The following is a 17,417-nucleotide window of genomic DNA, read 5'->3' on the forward strand; positions in this document are numbered from 1 at the left end:
CGTCGCCTCTGTTAAAGTTGTGTCGGCCCGTCAGTTCGGCATCGCACTTTAGTCCGCGAACAACTAACATGGCGACAGCAAAAGCGACAGCCAAGTTTTTCACGTACGGTACCTGCGAGCAGTACGAACAAGTTTTGAAACTATACCCGCAGGCGATCCGACTGAAAGCCGATAACAAAGCAAAAAAACCGGAAGAACTGATAAAGCTGGACAATTGGTAAGTACCCGAAGTGCGACAACACTGTGTCAATGAACTCCGCTAATCGACTGTTTTAGCGAGTGCCTGCATTGGTCTTTAAGTGGGTTTTGTAGTATATGCACCCCCGCGAGCATCCTTGATACGCGCGTGCAGTCAGTTGACAAATTTACGTTCTCGTTTCGCATGAAATTGCCAAACAAATCGCGTGACGACATCATGGCCGGACCACAGAGTCGTCGTTTCCTTTCCATATCGGCTAAATTCTCGCCGTTTTCTGCCTCGTTTGCTTTATTAAACGTTGAAACGTTACCGTGTACGCGTTTTTCAAAAGTCAAACCCAGGAAAAACGTCCGGAAACTAGGCGAAAACGGTTACTTTAACAAAAGACGATCGGCGTTTTCAAAATGGTTCCCGTGCAGTCAGACAAAGCACACGACGTGTCCTCGATTCCATCAATATTTTACCCTCAAAAAAATAGGAAGTTTACTGAAAATTTCAGACATTTTTGATGCACGCGTCCACACACGTTGTTTACTTTCAAATAAATCCCGCCTGCCGCCTTTTGCTATTTGAATTTTGATTGATCTTTACCGACCAAGTGCGGTGGTGGGGGGGAGATATTATCGGCGATGTGCACATGTTTTCCAAGGATAATAGGGTATTCTCTTGTCTATCCTTATTGTTTTTGTATGTTACTCTTTTATGACTTTTGATTATTGTTATTGGTTTCTAGACACTTTGAATTTGTCATTAGTAAATTACTGAACATTTAATTATGCTACTTCGGTACATCCCCAGGGGTAGACCGCCGGTAATTTTTTTGTACACTAAAATCCCTTTTTGCATACCAAATAATTTGAAATGTCTTTAAAATACCTCACCATAATGCTTCATTATTGCTCAAAATGCCTCATAGTAATAATGCCTTAAAACTGCCTAAAATGCCTCGTATTACCTTGAAATACCTTGCAATTCCTTTAAATTATTTAAATTGCCCTAATACACCCTTAAAATTTTTCAACAGTCACGTGACAGTTTTTAGGTCAGATTAATTAAGTAACGGGTGTTCAATAAATTGTTATGGTCGTAGTTGGCTGTGGTTCTCTCGTTCTATTATGAACGTATGACCGTTGATAAGTTCGTATATGGTTTGGATTGACAGCTGTCATATAATAATTGTTTGCAACGTTATCTAAGACATACGCTTTTTGTGAAACATTATTACACACGTTAGCATGTCTTCTTTTACAATTGTCAAAATGTCATAAGGATTAATGATTCAAAAAAAATTACTTCCTTTTTAGGTTACCTGATTGCTTCTCCAAATTTTGAAGACCCAAAAGCTTAAAATTCATTTTTTTAAATGTCACGTGACAGTTGTTAGGTGACAACGTACGATTGTTTGAAATTACGGGTTATATTTTGACGTTTAACCGAATCTTCTAACTGTCATAGTAACCAAGTTAGCACGTGTCAAATAAAGACACCTATCATTTAAAAGAAACAGTTGAAAAATTAAATATACAGGGTGTTTCAGAGTTGTTGCGACAAAAGCCTAGGGGAGATTCTACTGGCAAAATCAAGCAAAAAGTTCAAGACATGTGTCCGGAAGTGCTTGTTGTTCTCGAGATACAGGGTGTTCAAATTTCAAAAAATGTAAAACTGGTGCAAACGGCCATAATTGCGGCAGCTGTTGTTTTGTACAATAATTTGATATTTTAAAAATAATCGCATTGATTTTTATTTTTTTTTTTTAATTTTAAATAGTTTTAATTTTTTTACTCGAAAATGGGACACTCTAGGAAAAAATTAAAGGAAATAAAAAAACAATTTTTGTGTTGAAAAAACCAGTGGCGTATCATTTTTTTGTTATAAAATATCCAGTGACGTGCCTGCACGCGCGCTACTGATGAAACTAGAAACAATATTTTTATCATAAAATATGTATCATTGTTAAGTGAAAAATATCTTGTTAAGCATAGTAAAATATCTTGAGCGGATTGCTTTATATTAAAACTTTGTATTATATTATTATTATTTATTACAATACATTTTTAACTATTAACTATAACCACAGTGTAACATGAGCCATGTTATTAATCAAAATTGATATATGATCCCAATATGGTGCAAAATCACCATACATTAATTTCTACTTGACAGTTTTTGTCTAATAAAATGGTCGTAGTTGTTGTATTGAAAGATTTATAGTTAAAATAAATTTAATTAGAAAGAGCAAAGCAAAAATAGTCAAAACTAATTCATGTGTTTGTGTAACAGAGACAGCAAAGTCTCCAATTAGTTCAAATTTGCATAACTTGCATAATAAGATTATTGATTATTAGCTTGATTGTTATTAATATTATTATTACGCCACCAACAAGTTTAATTCTACAAAAACCACTACAGACACCTTGACTTGATACAATGGAGTGTCCTTCTAGACTGTTCTAAAAGGAACAAGATCTGCTACATTTTTAGCATGAACAAAGAATTGTCATAAATATTGAGTAATCCATAGCTTTCAACTTTTTATGTTGCCTTATCGAAAGAGATACTAAGTTTTAATTTTCAATAAAAGTTTTAGAAGGATTAATAATTTAATTAATTTAAATAAATAAAATAATTTAAATTTTATTTTAGGTAAGTAGACAAATTCAGACTTTCTTGTACCACTATAAGAAAAAAAATTGGGGTTAGGTTTGATACCGAAGATAAAACTAAGGAATAACGGTTATTAAACAAAACTGAAACATTAGTTTCCTGGGTAATTTCAATTAATTTTCAGTTTCAGTGTGTATAAGAAAAAATCGAGGAAAAATCACAAAATATATGAATTGTTGAATGAATATGTCTAATAATTTAGAGCTGGGCAAATGGTAAAAGCTTGGGCAAATGACAAAATGATACTCTACTGTTGAATCTCAGGTCGTTACTTGCTAGTCAAATAACATCTGTCTGAATCAAGACTAGACTAGTCATATAATATGTAAAGCATATTTTGTGCATCTAGCAACAAAAAAAATCAAAAAGTATAAATTAATGATTTACAAGAAAATATGCAATATACATATTTTTGTCGGTGAGTGTATTGATACTGCCCCAGATATTTACCTTTCAGAATCTCCAAATTGAAGAAACAGATTCTTACCTTCATCTCTTTGTTTTTTAAATCAGGAAATTGAGGGCTCCTAGCAATTTACAGGCAAACTGAATAGTGCAAGGGAAAAACAAAGAATGTCAACTTTGTACTGATTAGAGGTTATTACTTATTAGGACCTCTGTGAGAAACTCCAGGGCTTTCAAATGCTTTAGAATCTCACATAATATACAATGTGACATTTGCTGTTTTCCTCCTGTAGTCTTCAACTGATCCATCAGCAAAAGCAAGCTTGTCCACAATGACATCATCAAATGTGTGGTATTACGAAGCATTTTGAGGTATTACAAGGTATAACGAGACATTTCGAGGTATTTTTAAGGCATTTTATAGAGTTTTGAGGCATTGACTGTATATTTCTAAATGTTTTGCGATATTTTAAGGAATACATTGTAATAGACCAAGCAGTAGACAATATAGTGTAAAAATATAACAAAATTGACCGCACGTGTATACAAATATGCAGGAAGACATTATTGAAGTATATTTTAACCTCGATTTTAACACAGTAGGTTTATCAATTTTATGATCTCTGTTTTGTGATTTGTTCAAAAATTACACATTTCAAAGGTGATCTTAAAGCCTCTAAATAAACATTTACAGATGCCCTAAGTAATTTTTTTAGGTACTACAACTTTCATTAATACGATTTTTCAATCAAATCAACCGTACAGGCGCAAAAAAATCAAAACTCTTTTCCCATGTTAATCTCCTATGTCCAGGGTGCTCTTGGACACCTGGTATAATTACGGTCTTTACAAAATATATATTGACATTTTCACATGACACACACCTTGACATTTAGTGCGCTTTTATTTTTGTACGAAAACATTAAGGAAGGTCGATTAAACATTGTTACATACTTTAATTCACATATTTCTTGAAGATTGGTGAAACATGTTTTTTAAGGTGTAGGTTGAGTAATGGTATCCACTTAAATTTTTTTCTTATTTACTTATTTTAAAATTCCACGTCCACGTTTGCACTTATTGTTATCAAAATCACCTCCCTGTGGATACCGACCCAGAACAGCGGAAAGCCATTACCTGACCTCTTGCTTGACTAAGTCCTGGTTATAGCCACTCAGTATAACAATTGCTTAGCATGAATTTTGATGATAGTTATAGTGTGAAGTGTGAAATACACAAGTGTCTGTAAAACCTAGTGTGTAATAAAAAAGAGAAAAAGAATAATAATTTGATTAACTATCTAATCTGGATTTATGTATCCAGTATGAGGTACCTAAATGTTTTTTTTTATTAATTTTTAGAACATACGTTTTTTTTTCTGATTTAGTAAAAGAAACCGAAATTAAGGGCATGTTAACACTAGAAAAACATCTTACTTGAGCACTTTTATGAGCATGACATTAAAGAGTTTGAACACTATTTTTAGTTTTATGATTATATTTAGGTACTTCTAGTTATCAAATGGACGTTATCAGACAACACTTTTTTGTGTGTATTTTGCTAGTTTTTACATTTTTTTCTATGAGTATGGAATATGTTATGTTTCTAAATCTCTTCAAAACTAATCACCCAAATAATGAGATATTTTTTTGTAAGTTCAACAATAATTACATATATACTATAGGTAGAGATGGAAAATTCTCAGGAAACACTAAAAAGTACACATCAAGAATTTGATAAAATGTATTTATAATTCAGGCAATGGATTTTTTAGAAAACACTGGAACATGCAGGGTGTTTCAAAAAAGTTGTTTGATGTTCAGCTTTTTGAAATGTATGCATGTTTCTCATTTAATTTTTGTAATCTACATCAAATATTACACACTTTAGCACATTTTAGAACCATCTTTATCAATCAAACATATTTAAAACTGGAGGAATAAGAAGGCAACTGTAGTCATTACAGACTTTGTTGCTGATACAACCCTCCTAAAGTAAATAGTTTAGAAACAACTGGAGTATGTTGAGTTTATAGTGCTCTAGCTACACCTACTCTGACATGTTAATTTCCATATTTTTAGGTCAAGGTCTCAGTTTAAAACCTGAAACACCCTGTATTTTATCATTGTCCTTGTCTTCTGAAAGCACTTCTCACGATACAACCAACAACGACAGATACAACTTTATAGAGAAAAACTGTTTATGCACGTCACTGCCACCAAATTAGCAATGATGCCACACAATTATTTTGTGGAGAGATTTGTTTAATACATAAAACAATGTTGTTATAAGTTTATAAGGCTTTCAATTCCAAAATATTCTCCTTCTTTATACCTTTATACTCTGGTAAAAGTGTTGGTTCTCCTTTAAAAAAGACTTTCTCCCTCAAGTTTTCTCATTTTCAACTTCAACATTTTCAAACAGCCAAGAAAACACGTTAGAATATATAATATCAAAGAGAAAATACGAAAATTAAACTGCTTCTACAATATTTTTCTCAAAAGTTACATAATGCCAAAAAAATTCACAACAAACGGTTACCAAAAAAAATCAAAACAATGATGTGAATTTGGAACTTATTCCCTGTAATATTTGGGACGACTATTACCCTGTATGTCACCATTCCTCCAGTTTCCCCTTCCATCCCCAAAACTTGAAAAATGTGTTTAACTATGGCTTATTCCTAAATCCTACTGACATTGGTCTGCCAAAGGAGTTGTCCATTGCTTTGTTGAGCTGCGTTATTTGAGATGACATTGTTGCAGAAAGTTTTGATTTAGTTAGTTAATTTTTGTGATTTCCAAAAAGTTGTAAAAATAGGAATGACCAAAATTTGAGATATTAGATATTTTGCTTTTTAACGAAAATTTAATTGAAATATGGTCGTCTACCATCATCAAAAATACAAACTTAATACAGTTTATGCCCTACAATGTGCTATTTATTAAGTCTTTGCTTTTCAGTATTAAATCGACAGTATTTTTATAAAAGGCTTAAATAAAATGTTAAAATGAGGCTGGCACAATCCCCCGTGACGTAATTAGAGACTCTTCAATTCTGTAACGTAGGTGGAAGGCTAGAGTCGGGAGGCAAATTATTCTTTCTTTGTAAAACACTTTCCTAATAATATCTTGTATCAATTAACTAATTTTTGTTAATTTGGGAATGTTCTGTTGGAATATGAACTATAGCAGACCAAAAAAGTAAGAAGCTGCAAAGATATTTTTTAGTGTGTCTGGATTTAGTTTAAATCCGTGGAACACTGCCACTAAAAAACAAACATTCTGTATTTTAAAGTTAATATGCCAACCTGCCACCTGGAACATTAGAATGTGATTCAGTGAATAACAGTTGACATTTGGTAAAAATTTATATAAGACCCGTCCATACATATTTGGTTTTGCTCAGTTTGCTGTAAGCAGAAGACCGGGCAATTGGCCTTTTCTACGTCACATGGGACTTTTTTGTATATGGTGTACCAAATAAGGGGTCTTGTAAACATTAAGCATCCACGAGTTTGGTCACCAAATTTTTTTTGGATATAGATTACGGCTTCTATAGTCCAAAGAAAATTTGCGGTAAAATCACAATTTTCTTCAAAAAACTCTGATAAAAATCCAAAAATGTACCATGATTTGGTGGTTGGTGGAAGGACCACAATTTACCTTCTGCAATGTTGTCAAATATAGGCTTAAATAGCTGTTATACTGTTCCACAATGAGTTGTACTATTAACAATGCAGTACAATTAGTTACAATTTATAAAAACAAGCTTTGCCACCTATACTAATTGGATATTTAGGCTACCAAACATATTTTTATGAATAAAAACAATACAAATCAGTTGAAGTATTAAATATTAATAACGAAAAAAAAAACCGTCTGGCAACGCCGCATAATTCACAGAGGATAACTGATACTTGACAGTATGTACGTCAACTTCAGATGTCATTCCATGTTCTTTCAATTATGAAGTTAAACACCGCCTACTATACTAGAAAGCCTAGAAGGTGCTTGTCAAAAATTCCAATATGGCGGAAATAGTGGTGACAGTTTGCGTTTGTTTGTATTGTGGAAATTGAGTTTTTTGAGGATTAGATGAATTTTTACTGTTTAAAATCAACACTTGAGGTTATTTGCGTAAGTTATTTTTGTTTGCTGCCGTTCATAAGTTTTTCAAGCCACATTGTAACAGCAATTCAGGAAAAAACCCCAACCGTGTCAGTTTTACTTTACCAAAAACCGGATCTAACTCAACAGTGGTTGAACACTTTGAAGTGGGATGATTTTACTCCAACACTAGACTCACTGGTAGGTACGAGTGCTTTCTACAGTAAACTTATTAGGTACTTGTTACATGCACAGGTATGTGAGTTACATTTTAAAGCATCCTTCATTGTGAGAGCAACAAAAATAATTTTGAATGAATGTTCTTGGTAGAGGGAACTCCATTAGCCAAATAAAATTTAGACAAACCAGAAACGTCCCCACTGTATTCATATCGTTGACAGTTGACATATTTAATTAAACAGTTTCACTTTTTAATCAAACCAGTTGATTCGCTACAAGGAACAAAAAGTCCGTAGCAACGATCTGATCTTGAACTTGACTCCGCTGTTTAATCAAGCAAATTTTTCCCGGAAATAGCAAATCTCGTGTAAGCGCGTTCACATCTGCAAAGGTAATTAGAATTCCAGTGTAAAACGTGTTTATGAGTTTGTGGGTCAAGGTCGACCGCAACAAAGACTCGAAATAAATCTATTAATAAAATCTAAACATATACCGTTTTATCTAAAAATGACGTCGCCGTACGCAATACTACTACTACTCGCCCGTTTATTTACTCTCTCTTCCAATGGAAACAGCTGATTTAAAAATTATTGCACTTTCCGCCGTCTGATACACTATGTGACGTATTTGGGTGGTCTTTGGGAGATCCCTCGACCGTTTGTTTTGTTCTCTCTTTCCTTCTCTCTCTCTCTTTCACGTGTCAAGGATTTATTTATTCTCGATTATTTCGTTTTACGATGGATCAGCTGATTTTCCTACCTACTTGATAGTTGTCAGTTGTATAGTCTGTCTCAAGATATAAGGTCCCCCAATTTAGTGCAACAAAAAAGTACATACAGAGCCAGTTCTTGATGATTGAGGTACCTATAAGTACCAGTAGTAATATGCATATGGAATTAAGTATAATTTCGTGAATATAAATTGTTACTGGCATTTAGTTCAATAAAAACATCATCTCATGCAAATTTACTTATTACATAATTTGCAATCTATTCAAAACTTCAACTTCAACAACAACTTCAACTTTCATTTATGGGGGTAACGTAATCTTTATATCTTCAAAACTTATAGTGGATATATGAAACAACAGTAGGTAGTAAAATATCTCAACCCGTTTTGTTTGAATCAATAATATAATAGCTATTTAACAAGAAGAGACAGTTGAAAAAAAAGAGAAAGTGAATTAGAGAAAGATGGACTCTTCCTACCAAAGTTACCAGACAATTGACTGATATCGGCTTTGAATATCAGGAGTTTCATTGGTTGGTCAGTCAGGTTGTTGAAGAACGTTGCCATATCTCAAATCAAATATTTGTTTTAAAACATCAGTTTAACGTTAACAATATTTGATAGGATTGATATCTTCCTATGATTAAGAAGCGAGCTGAAAACACTTTCACTCAAAAGAAGTAAACAATGATTATAAGAAATTAGTTTATATTATACTGTTATATCTTCCCAGTGCTACTCTATGACTCCGAGAGTGGGACATTATGCCAAGTAATGGAGAACCGCATTGGCGCCTTTGAGATGTACTTGTATCGCCGTATACTGCGCATATCCTGGGTAGACAGGATTACCAACGAGAAAGTACTAAGGAGAATAGGTAAAGGTAAAGAACTGCTGACAACCATCAAAGAACGAAAGCTCCAATACATCGGGCACGTTATGAGGGGGGAGCGGTACGAGTTCCTCCGGCTCCTTATCGAAGGGAAGATCGAGGGCAGACGGCAGAACTCTTGGCTAAAGGATGTACGTCGATGGTGCGGACGGACATCTATAGAGATCTTCAGGGGTGCCATTATAGCCAGTTGGATCGCCAACCTCCGTAGGGAGACGGCGTCCTAAGAAGAAGAGTTTATATTTGCTATTTACTAAAAAATCGTCGCTTATAGGCTCATCGAAAAGGTACCAATATCCCAGCAAGAATTTAGGTCCAACAGATCAATTCATATTACGCCAAATGATAGAAAAATCGATAGAATCCAACAAGCCTCTCTTTGACTGTTTTGTGGATTTAACCAAGGCATTCGATAGGGTCTCCGATCGAATGCAGAACAAACCATGGTCTGTCTGAGGAAGTGCAAATCAATACGAGCATATGACAAGGTGACGGCCTTAGTCCTACTAAAAAAATGGATGGGCAATCGCACCATTAAAGTATTACGCAGATTATGCAATTCTCATAGCAGAGAATGAAGACGACCTACAAGGCGAAAGTAACAGCACACAAAATTAACATGATCATCGCAATAGAAAAATCACAGCCAGTCAATGGGTATTTCTAAAAAACCCATAAGCTGCAAACTGGCAGTCGAGAACAAGATAATGCAGCAGGTGAGAAGAATCAACTACCTAAGAGTGGAGGAATCAAGTGAGAGAAACCTTATTGAAAAAGCACGAACAGAAGCAATAAAAGCAACAAGAGTCAGCGGATTCCCCCAGAGATATCATATGGCGAAATAAAATAATGAGTACAAAAAGCAAGCTGAGGATTTTCAAAACATGCCTAAGACACCTATTTCAACGTACGCCGCAGAAACCAGAGCTGAAGAACAACAAAAAGAATATTGGGAACGACCGAAATGCAGATACTAAGAAATACAACGAACAAGAGAGTTAAAATAAGAAGTCAGGATATCAGAGAAGAACTAGAAATACAGTGGTAAGATGGGTTAAAACACCCAAGAGATGGCACGAAAGCTGGACCTCAGGGTTACAGGAAGAGCTCTGACAAGACATATAAGATACTATTATAAGAAAGTCTTTTTTGACGTTCTTGCACATTGAATAGAAACAAATCTTATTGAACGCGTAAAAAGTCAATTAGTCAAATAATATTTTATTTATTAATATTACTTTTATTTATACTTAATAAACAGCTGCTTAGTGTCAGCAGAAGATCATATAAAAATGTACTTTCGCTGTTATTTTGACCATCCGATTTGCTCCTAGAGGACAAACTTTTGATCAATTAGGTAACACTTCACAAGAATTGATTCTATATCTCAGAAACTTGTGGTTTTGAAAGAAAATGCTTAACTTGCGTTTGCATATTGACCTGTTTAGTCACGTGATCAAATATCACTTTGACAACTTTTAACACTTTTTGAATCATAGATTAAAACGTCCTTTTCATTGACTGCTGTTGTTTCTGACATAACAGACATCTGTCAAATGTCTGATCCCAAGGGCTAATACAGCCAATCACTACGGAGCCAATTCAACTTGTATTATTTAATTAAGAATAAATACAATAATATGACGTCAGATAACCTTTTTCAGCTTTATAGCAATTTTTCGGGTGTGGCGTCTTCCGAATTTGGTTTGATTTTCAGCATAGCAATTCGCGCAGTGCAGTATGTCCCAATTGACAAAGTGTTTTGGTTTTTAGTTGGTTTTTCTAAAAGAAGAAATGAGAAGAATATGTTTTGTTACACTATCAAAATTTCTTTAAAATTCACTAAAGCGTTTTTTACTTAAATTTTGATACAGATTTTGACTGTTCTGTTCAAATTTTTTATCTGCTAAAAATTTGTCCGGAGATTTATGGGACTGTATATAGGGTGTTCCTAAATGTTATGTACAAACCAAATGCTGGAATAGAAGGGAGTGATTTTTCAGTGTAAGCCTAGCTGTGCAAACACTTTGTTTTCGAGATACAGACTGTTGAAGAAAAATGGCTTGGGGACAGGACATTTGAAAAAATCTTTCTGGAAATAATTATTAAAATCCGCTTGAATGTTAAAAACTTTATAAACGCATAAATACTTAAGTAATTCTCTTCAAAACAAAAATTGTTTATGAGTATGAGGAAGAAAAACCTTTCACTTTTTCTAGTATACAATAACAGAGATAAAAATATTATTTCAGAAATTTAAATGTTAAAAAGCTAACATAAATAAATACACAATAAATGTCCAACTTACAATCGGTTGCAACTGTTGAAAAATTGCAAATCTAAATGTACGCACCAATGCTGTACATTCCGAACAACATACCGCAATATTGTGGCTTGTCGTACTTTTTTCTGTCGCAAATTTGAAAATAATATTGCCCTTTTTAGCAGTTGACTGAGTACACGTCACGCATGAACATCCTGTAAATTATCACCAGCTTCACCGGTCAGGTTGGTGAACGTAGCAGGAAATATAGCGGCCAGCCGCAGATGGTCGTGGTAAAACCGACTGTCGTCAAATAAAACAACCTGCTTGACTTCCTTCCCCTTTAGCTGGTTAACTTGTAACCATTTCCTTGTTATTTTTTTCTTATACAGCCGGTCAAGTTAAGTAACTTTGGCTTCATCGACTTCTAGGGGAATTTGTCGTTCGTTTAATTGGTGTGAGTCATTTTTACGATGATGCAGTGAGAATTACCAACTAGTCGAGCGCGAATCTGACTCATTCAAAATCCTTAATAAATTTTCTTTTATATCGCAAAAGTTTACAATTTAAGTTTAAGAACCTCGTGGCCTACTTACGGCGACACGTTATTGCCTGCTCGCAGCTTTTATACAATGAAAAGTACCCATTGTTTACAAAACAGTACCAGTACGGTACAGTGATGTGAATACTGAGCTGTCTCTAAAGGTTGTTCCGATACGGTATTTTAAGTTCCATTGTAAATAGTTTCCTAGTTGTATAGGAGTCCTTATTTCCCACTTTCCTGCTCTTTTTACATATGACTGAAATCATCTTTCAGTATTATTTAAAAACTTACTTGAAAGTTCAAATCATCAGTAAAATGTAACGATTTTCACATTTAGATTGAACTATACTATAATTATGTCTATTTTTATTAAGTTTAAGTCCAACTTTTATTGATTTATGTACTTGCTCATCAGAAACTTAACATTTCGGTATTTGACAGTTTAGCAACAAGTACAGGAAAGTTTTGTTGGAAAAATTGATATATAATATTTTTATATGACTTATTTAATTACTCTGAATACTGTATTGTATAAGGATAATCGAGTTATGAACTAGCTTAACCAGGAAGGATAGTTTTTAAGAACAGCTAGGGACAAAACCAGTGAATGTTACTCAATTTCTACACTCTTGTAATAATAAATGTATGCTTCAGTATTTGGACTCATTTAAAATACTGCAATTTCAGGTTTTTTAGTTTTAAAAAAACTTGACAACTTTGATCCTAAATATCTCGGAAACCCTACACTCTGCATATAGGACATGTTAAGTCTGTAAAGCTGAATCGAATGACAGTAAAATACACAGGATGTCCCATTTAAAATAGCGCAGTTTCAGAACTTTGATTGTCTGTACTACACTTTTGAAGCAAATTCTAATGTCAAAGGACCCTAAATATCTCAAAAACTGCACAGCCTGTATATGGGAGATACTAAATCATTAAGTAGGTTTTGACAAGCTGAATCGAATAACAGAAAATATACTGGGTGTCCCATTTAAAATAGTGCAGTTAACCTTTGAATGTACATAATACACTTTTTAAGTAACTTCTTATGACAACGTTGACCCTAAATATCTCAAAACCTCCACATCCTGTATATGAGACATATTAGGGCATTAAGTAGGCCTTGACAATCTGAATCAAGTGACGGTAAAATATACAGGGTGTCCCATTGAAAATGGTGCAGTTTCAGACATTACAATGTACTTCCTGCAGTTCTAATGACAGCTTTGACCCTAAATCTTAAATATTTTGAAATCAACCTGTATGCGCATGCTGCTTCACAAAGTGGGATTCGATTCGAATTAGTTCAGTTTCAGGTTTTTGAATTAACGTTTAAAGCAATTTTTAATGAAAAAATTACAAAATTGGAAGAAAAATTAATGGTAAGAAGCGAGAACTAGCCATGGTAATTCTATATTCTATGCCCTCGACAATGATGAAAACAAGCTTTATAATTGACGTGTAGGTCACATGACTATCAAAAAAAAAATCGCTTTGATATCCTATGTGACCATTTGACAATACGTTCACACAATTTAAATGATTATTTCTTCTTATCGTTCATTTTGTATCAATATTCATTCATCAGACTATCAATCTTGAAATTGACAGAAAAAGAGGCTAAAAGGGAAACCTCAAACATAGTGATAGATTGGTGCAGTCTTTATGTCCGTTTCCCTAACTTTGGCTAAGTTGAGTTTAAGGACAGCTTAGATAAGTTTAGTTATAACTATTTTGCACCTGATCTGTCACATTTCAACCTCAACATAGCCTAAGTTGTATTTAAAATTGACTTGAAAGTGTTGGGGAAACAGGCATTAGTAAAATAATCGGGTATAACCAGATAGGTTAGAGTTATCAGGTTATTTTAAGAGAAAGTGCTGTAAAACTATGTAGATATCAATTGAGTTCAGACCTCAGATACCAAAAGGTATCTATGTATTTTTTATAATATAATTTTTGTTATCTATTTTTTATACTTGTACAATCATTGCTTTAAATAAAAGTTGCCACTGCTTTCCCTCTCAACTCGACTTTTTTCTAGTGTTTCTAATTCTAACATCATTTTCTGTCTTCGTACCAGTTTTGTATTTTTCTGGTTGGAATATTCCAATTACAGACCCACAAACATGTCGAATTATTTTCTATACAAAACAGCAATATATAAGATGTTTTAGAGCCTCAGAGTACTTTGGTCCATTTAGGTCTAAAGTTCTCTTATTGACTCGGATTTGTTGGCATTTTTTATTAGTATGTACTGCAGTTATCCTGGCTGTTTACAGAATTATTGTCAACCAATGCTCATAAATACCAGCAACAAAATAAATCTATAATACTACAATAATTGTCTTATTTGAAATAGTTTGCATGCTAGCCTTAGACAAAATGAAAATTGGTTTATACCTTGTTTTTGTCCATGTTATTTTCAAAATCGAGCTTATTAGCCAGGTTTATGTTCCTATAGATATCTGATATTTAACCGCGTTCAAGGGGATTTTGCCATTTATCTTATCAGAGCTTTATGACATTTTGTCTGATCAACTTTCAATACGTGCATGATTATACACTCCTAAACGGTAGATTAATCAATGATAAAATTTACAACTCACCGCTCCACTTCAAATTTTACGCCCACTCACTTTTAAAAAACTTTTAAAATTATAAATAATAACATTGCTTTGATGTTTTTGTATTAACATTGCCCCTTTGCAGGTATCAAAATGAACTACCCAAAAAAATCAAATCGAGAGGTAAAGACGCACACATGAACCACGAAGAGCTGGTGCAGACAATGAAATGGAAACAAATTAGGGGCAAATTTTATCCTCAGCTCAGTTACTTAGTCAAAGTAAACACGCCTAGGATGGTGATGCAGGAAACAAAGAAAGCGTTTAAGAAACTTCCCAATTTGGAACAAGCCATTACCGCTCTAGGAAATTTGAAAGGAGTTGGAACGACAATGGCAAGTGGTAAGTTATCAATCAAGTTTCTAAGAGAATTTTAGATGCGCTTGTATCCTTGTAAAATGCACAGTTTTGCTTTAAAAGTAATTTAAAAAAAAAACAGGCTAATTATTTGTCAAAATACAGGATTGCTTCCTAATGATGAATTGTCCAAATTTTTAATAAAATACAGACTGTTCCAGTGGAATAAGTTTTGTTCCACCTTGTAGATAGAAATAAATTGCCCTTAAAAGCACCTTTCCAATGTAGATAAGGTTGGGACATCATTGTATTTCTAGTTCGAAATAAAATTACTACTCACCCACTATGTACTTACTTTTCCCCACAATTTTAAATTCATCACTTTATAGTATCATGGGGATTTTCAGTTATTTTATAATGAATATGTCTATTATGTGTGTGGGTAATTCCACTTAAACAAGCCTCATCAACTCATCAGTAAACTATAAATGGTTTTAGTAATTAGTAAAATCAAGATTGTTTCACATTTGCTTCTTGCAAAATTACCTTTCTGAAAGTGGTTTGTCAAAATTCACAAACACTGATAGCATATGTCAATTCATGATTCGTGTCACCGCCATTTTAAAATACCCAGTTGCAAAAAAATCCAATGTATTAACAACCTTGTCACGTTTAAACTATCGCAGATATCAAGATAATATCAGTGTAGGTATTCGCGTTATACAAGGAAGTACGGTTTTGTCATTATTAAAGCATTTTAACAAGGAAATGGTCAGAGATTTCTACCAGCAGATCGTTTTTCAGTATTTATCTGTAAATATACATCTGCTTATAATTAATTTGTCATACTGGATGATATAAAATGTATGACCTATTGAGGAAATTTTGTTTAATATAGTTAGTAGCAATACAAATCTAGTAGGTAATACTTTTTAGTAATTGAAAAGAATACACACCCAGTCCTCGATTTATTCCGCTCTTAAGCTACAAAAGGCATTCAACATGTTTCAGGTAAAATGGCACCCATCATATGCACAATATACTTCACCGTCTGTTGTTGTTTATAAGGGGGAGACCCAGGTTCAACACTGAAGATTTCAAATTCAGATAATGTTAATCATTTATACTAACTTACCTGTAAAACAAATCTGCTTTTTAGAGAGCACAATAAGGATCGTAGTGACCCTGCAACCCTTTTTTAAGCTTGTTAGTATTATTATTAGTTAGGTAACCCTTCCTAATTTTTAAGTGACCCTAATTAAAAGCTTGCTGGCAACGTTGTGTTTTTTGGTGTTAATCTAGAACTGCACCGGATGAAGACAAGACAATGACAAATATCCTTCTTTTTGGGTCCTCCACATTTTTGAATGTGAACAATTTTGTAAGGTCGGTTCGTTTTATGTTGTTTCAATTCTAAGAATGTAAACAAGGTGACAGTAATAGTAAGAGCATTCAAGTGTTGAGTGTAAACTTGGGAGAAAATTGCTGAAAAGCATTTTTAAATGTGCTAAACAGATCGGCTGATAGATTAGTCAATTAAAAAGGTAGCATACAAAACGTATGGCCTTCAGAATTATGTACAGAGAATGATAAACTCGCCAGATATGGTCGGTTAATAATTAATAAAATAATTTTTGGGCATGGCTATCAAAATTAGAGAGTATTCAGGGGCTCGTTAATGACCACTTAAATAGATAGCACCTAATATTAGTTAGAAATCAAAATTTGGACGTTGCAACAGAAAGAGAACTACTCTACTTGTGAAAACGGTCATTAGAGTCTTGAATCTTTTATTGAATCACATTTAATGCATGCTTTATTTATTCATAAAGCAGCTTCAAGAACGAATTTTATCAGGTAAAACAGAATTTAATGTCAAATTTACCTTCAAGTCATTTTACGTTTTCACGAAATAGGACAGGTTCTATTTTCATCCAACTTGTTTAATCAAACTGGTTGTTTTGTCTGTTGCCAACACTTAAAAAGGAAAAAAGAGAAGTTTACTATTTGGTTTTTGGCACATCTGCAGGAAGTTTAAATATTTAATTTCCTCCTGGTCCCAAAAAGCTTTAATTACAGCAAAAACAACATATTATTATGATACACATTTGCTTGAAATAAGCCACTAGCTTAGTGACATGCGAATCATGGACCAAATGACATCTTTATGTGTTATTACACAAATTACAAACCTACATTTTTCATTTTTTGGCACATCTGTAGATTGTTGTGGATCATCTTTAGAAGATTTAAATATTTCATTTTCTCTAGGTCTCAAATAGCTTTAATCACAACAAAAACAACAGTTGTCAGTATTGTGTAGATTTGCTTGAAAAAAGTCACTGTCCTAATGGGTTTTGTCATAAGTCAGGGTTGGGCTGTGGGAATCAGTTGATTTAAATCGTGATTTTAATTATGATTCAAAACATCTGCTTTTTAAAAAATAAATATCATGTTTTAAATCAAAAACTCTATTTTTTAATAGACTTACAAAATAAACTAAAA

General features: G+C 33.5%; 1 protein-coding gene across 1 annotated transcript in view; it reads left to right on the plus strand.

The window, feature by feature from the left end:
* The first annotated feature begins 15 nt into the window (after window positions 1–15).
* Amun (protein amun) overlaps window positions 16–17,417 on the plus strand; it is a 27,830-nt gene continuing 10,428 nt past the window's right edge. Inside the window, exons 1-2 of the mRNA XM_081991266.1 lie at window positions 16–217; window positions 14,701–14,957. Coding sequence (XP_081847392.1) covers window positions 69–217; window positions 14,701–14,957 — 406 coding nt within the window. The 5' untranslated portion in view covers window positions 16–68. The remainder of the gene's footprint in view (window positions 218–14,700; window positions 14,958–17,417) is intronic.

This window comes from Ips typographus, linkage group LG1 (genome assembly GCF_016097725.1).
Source record: "Ips typographus isolate SLU linkage group LG1, UJ_Ityp_2.0, whole genome shotgun sequence".
In the NCBI taxonomy this organism is placed as follows: Eukaryota; Metazoa; Arthropoda; class Insecta; order Coleoptera; family Curculionidae; genus Ips; species Ips typographus.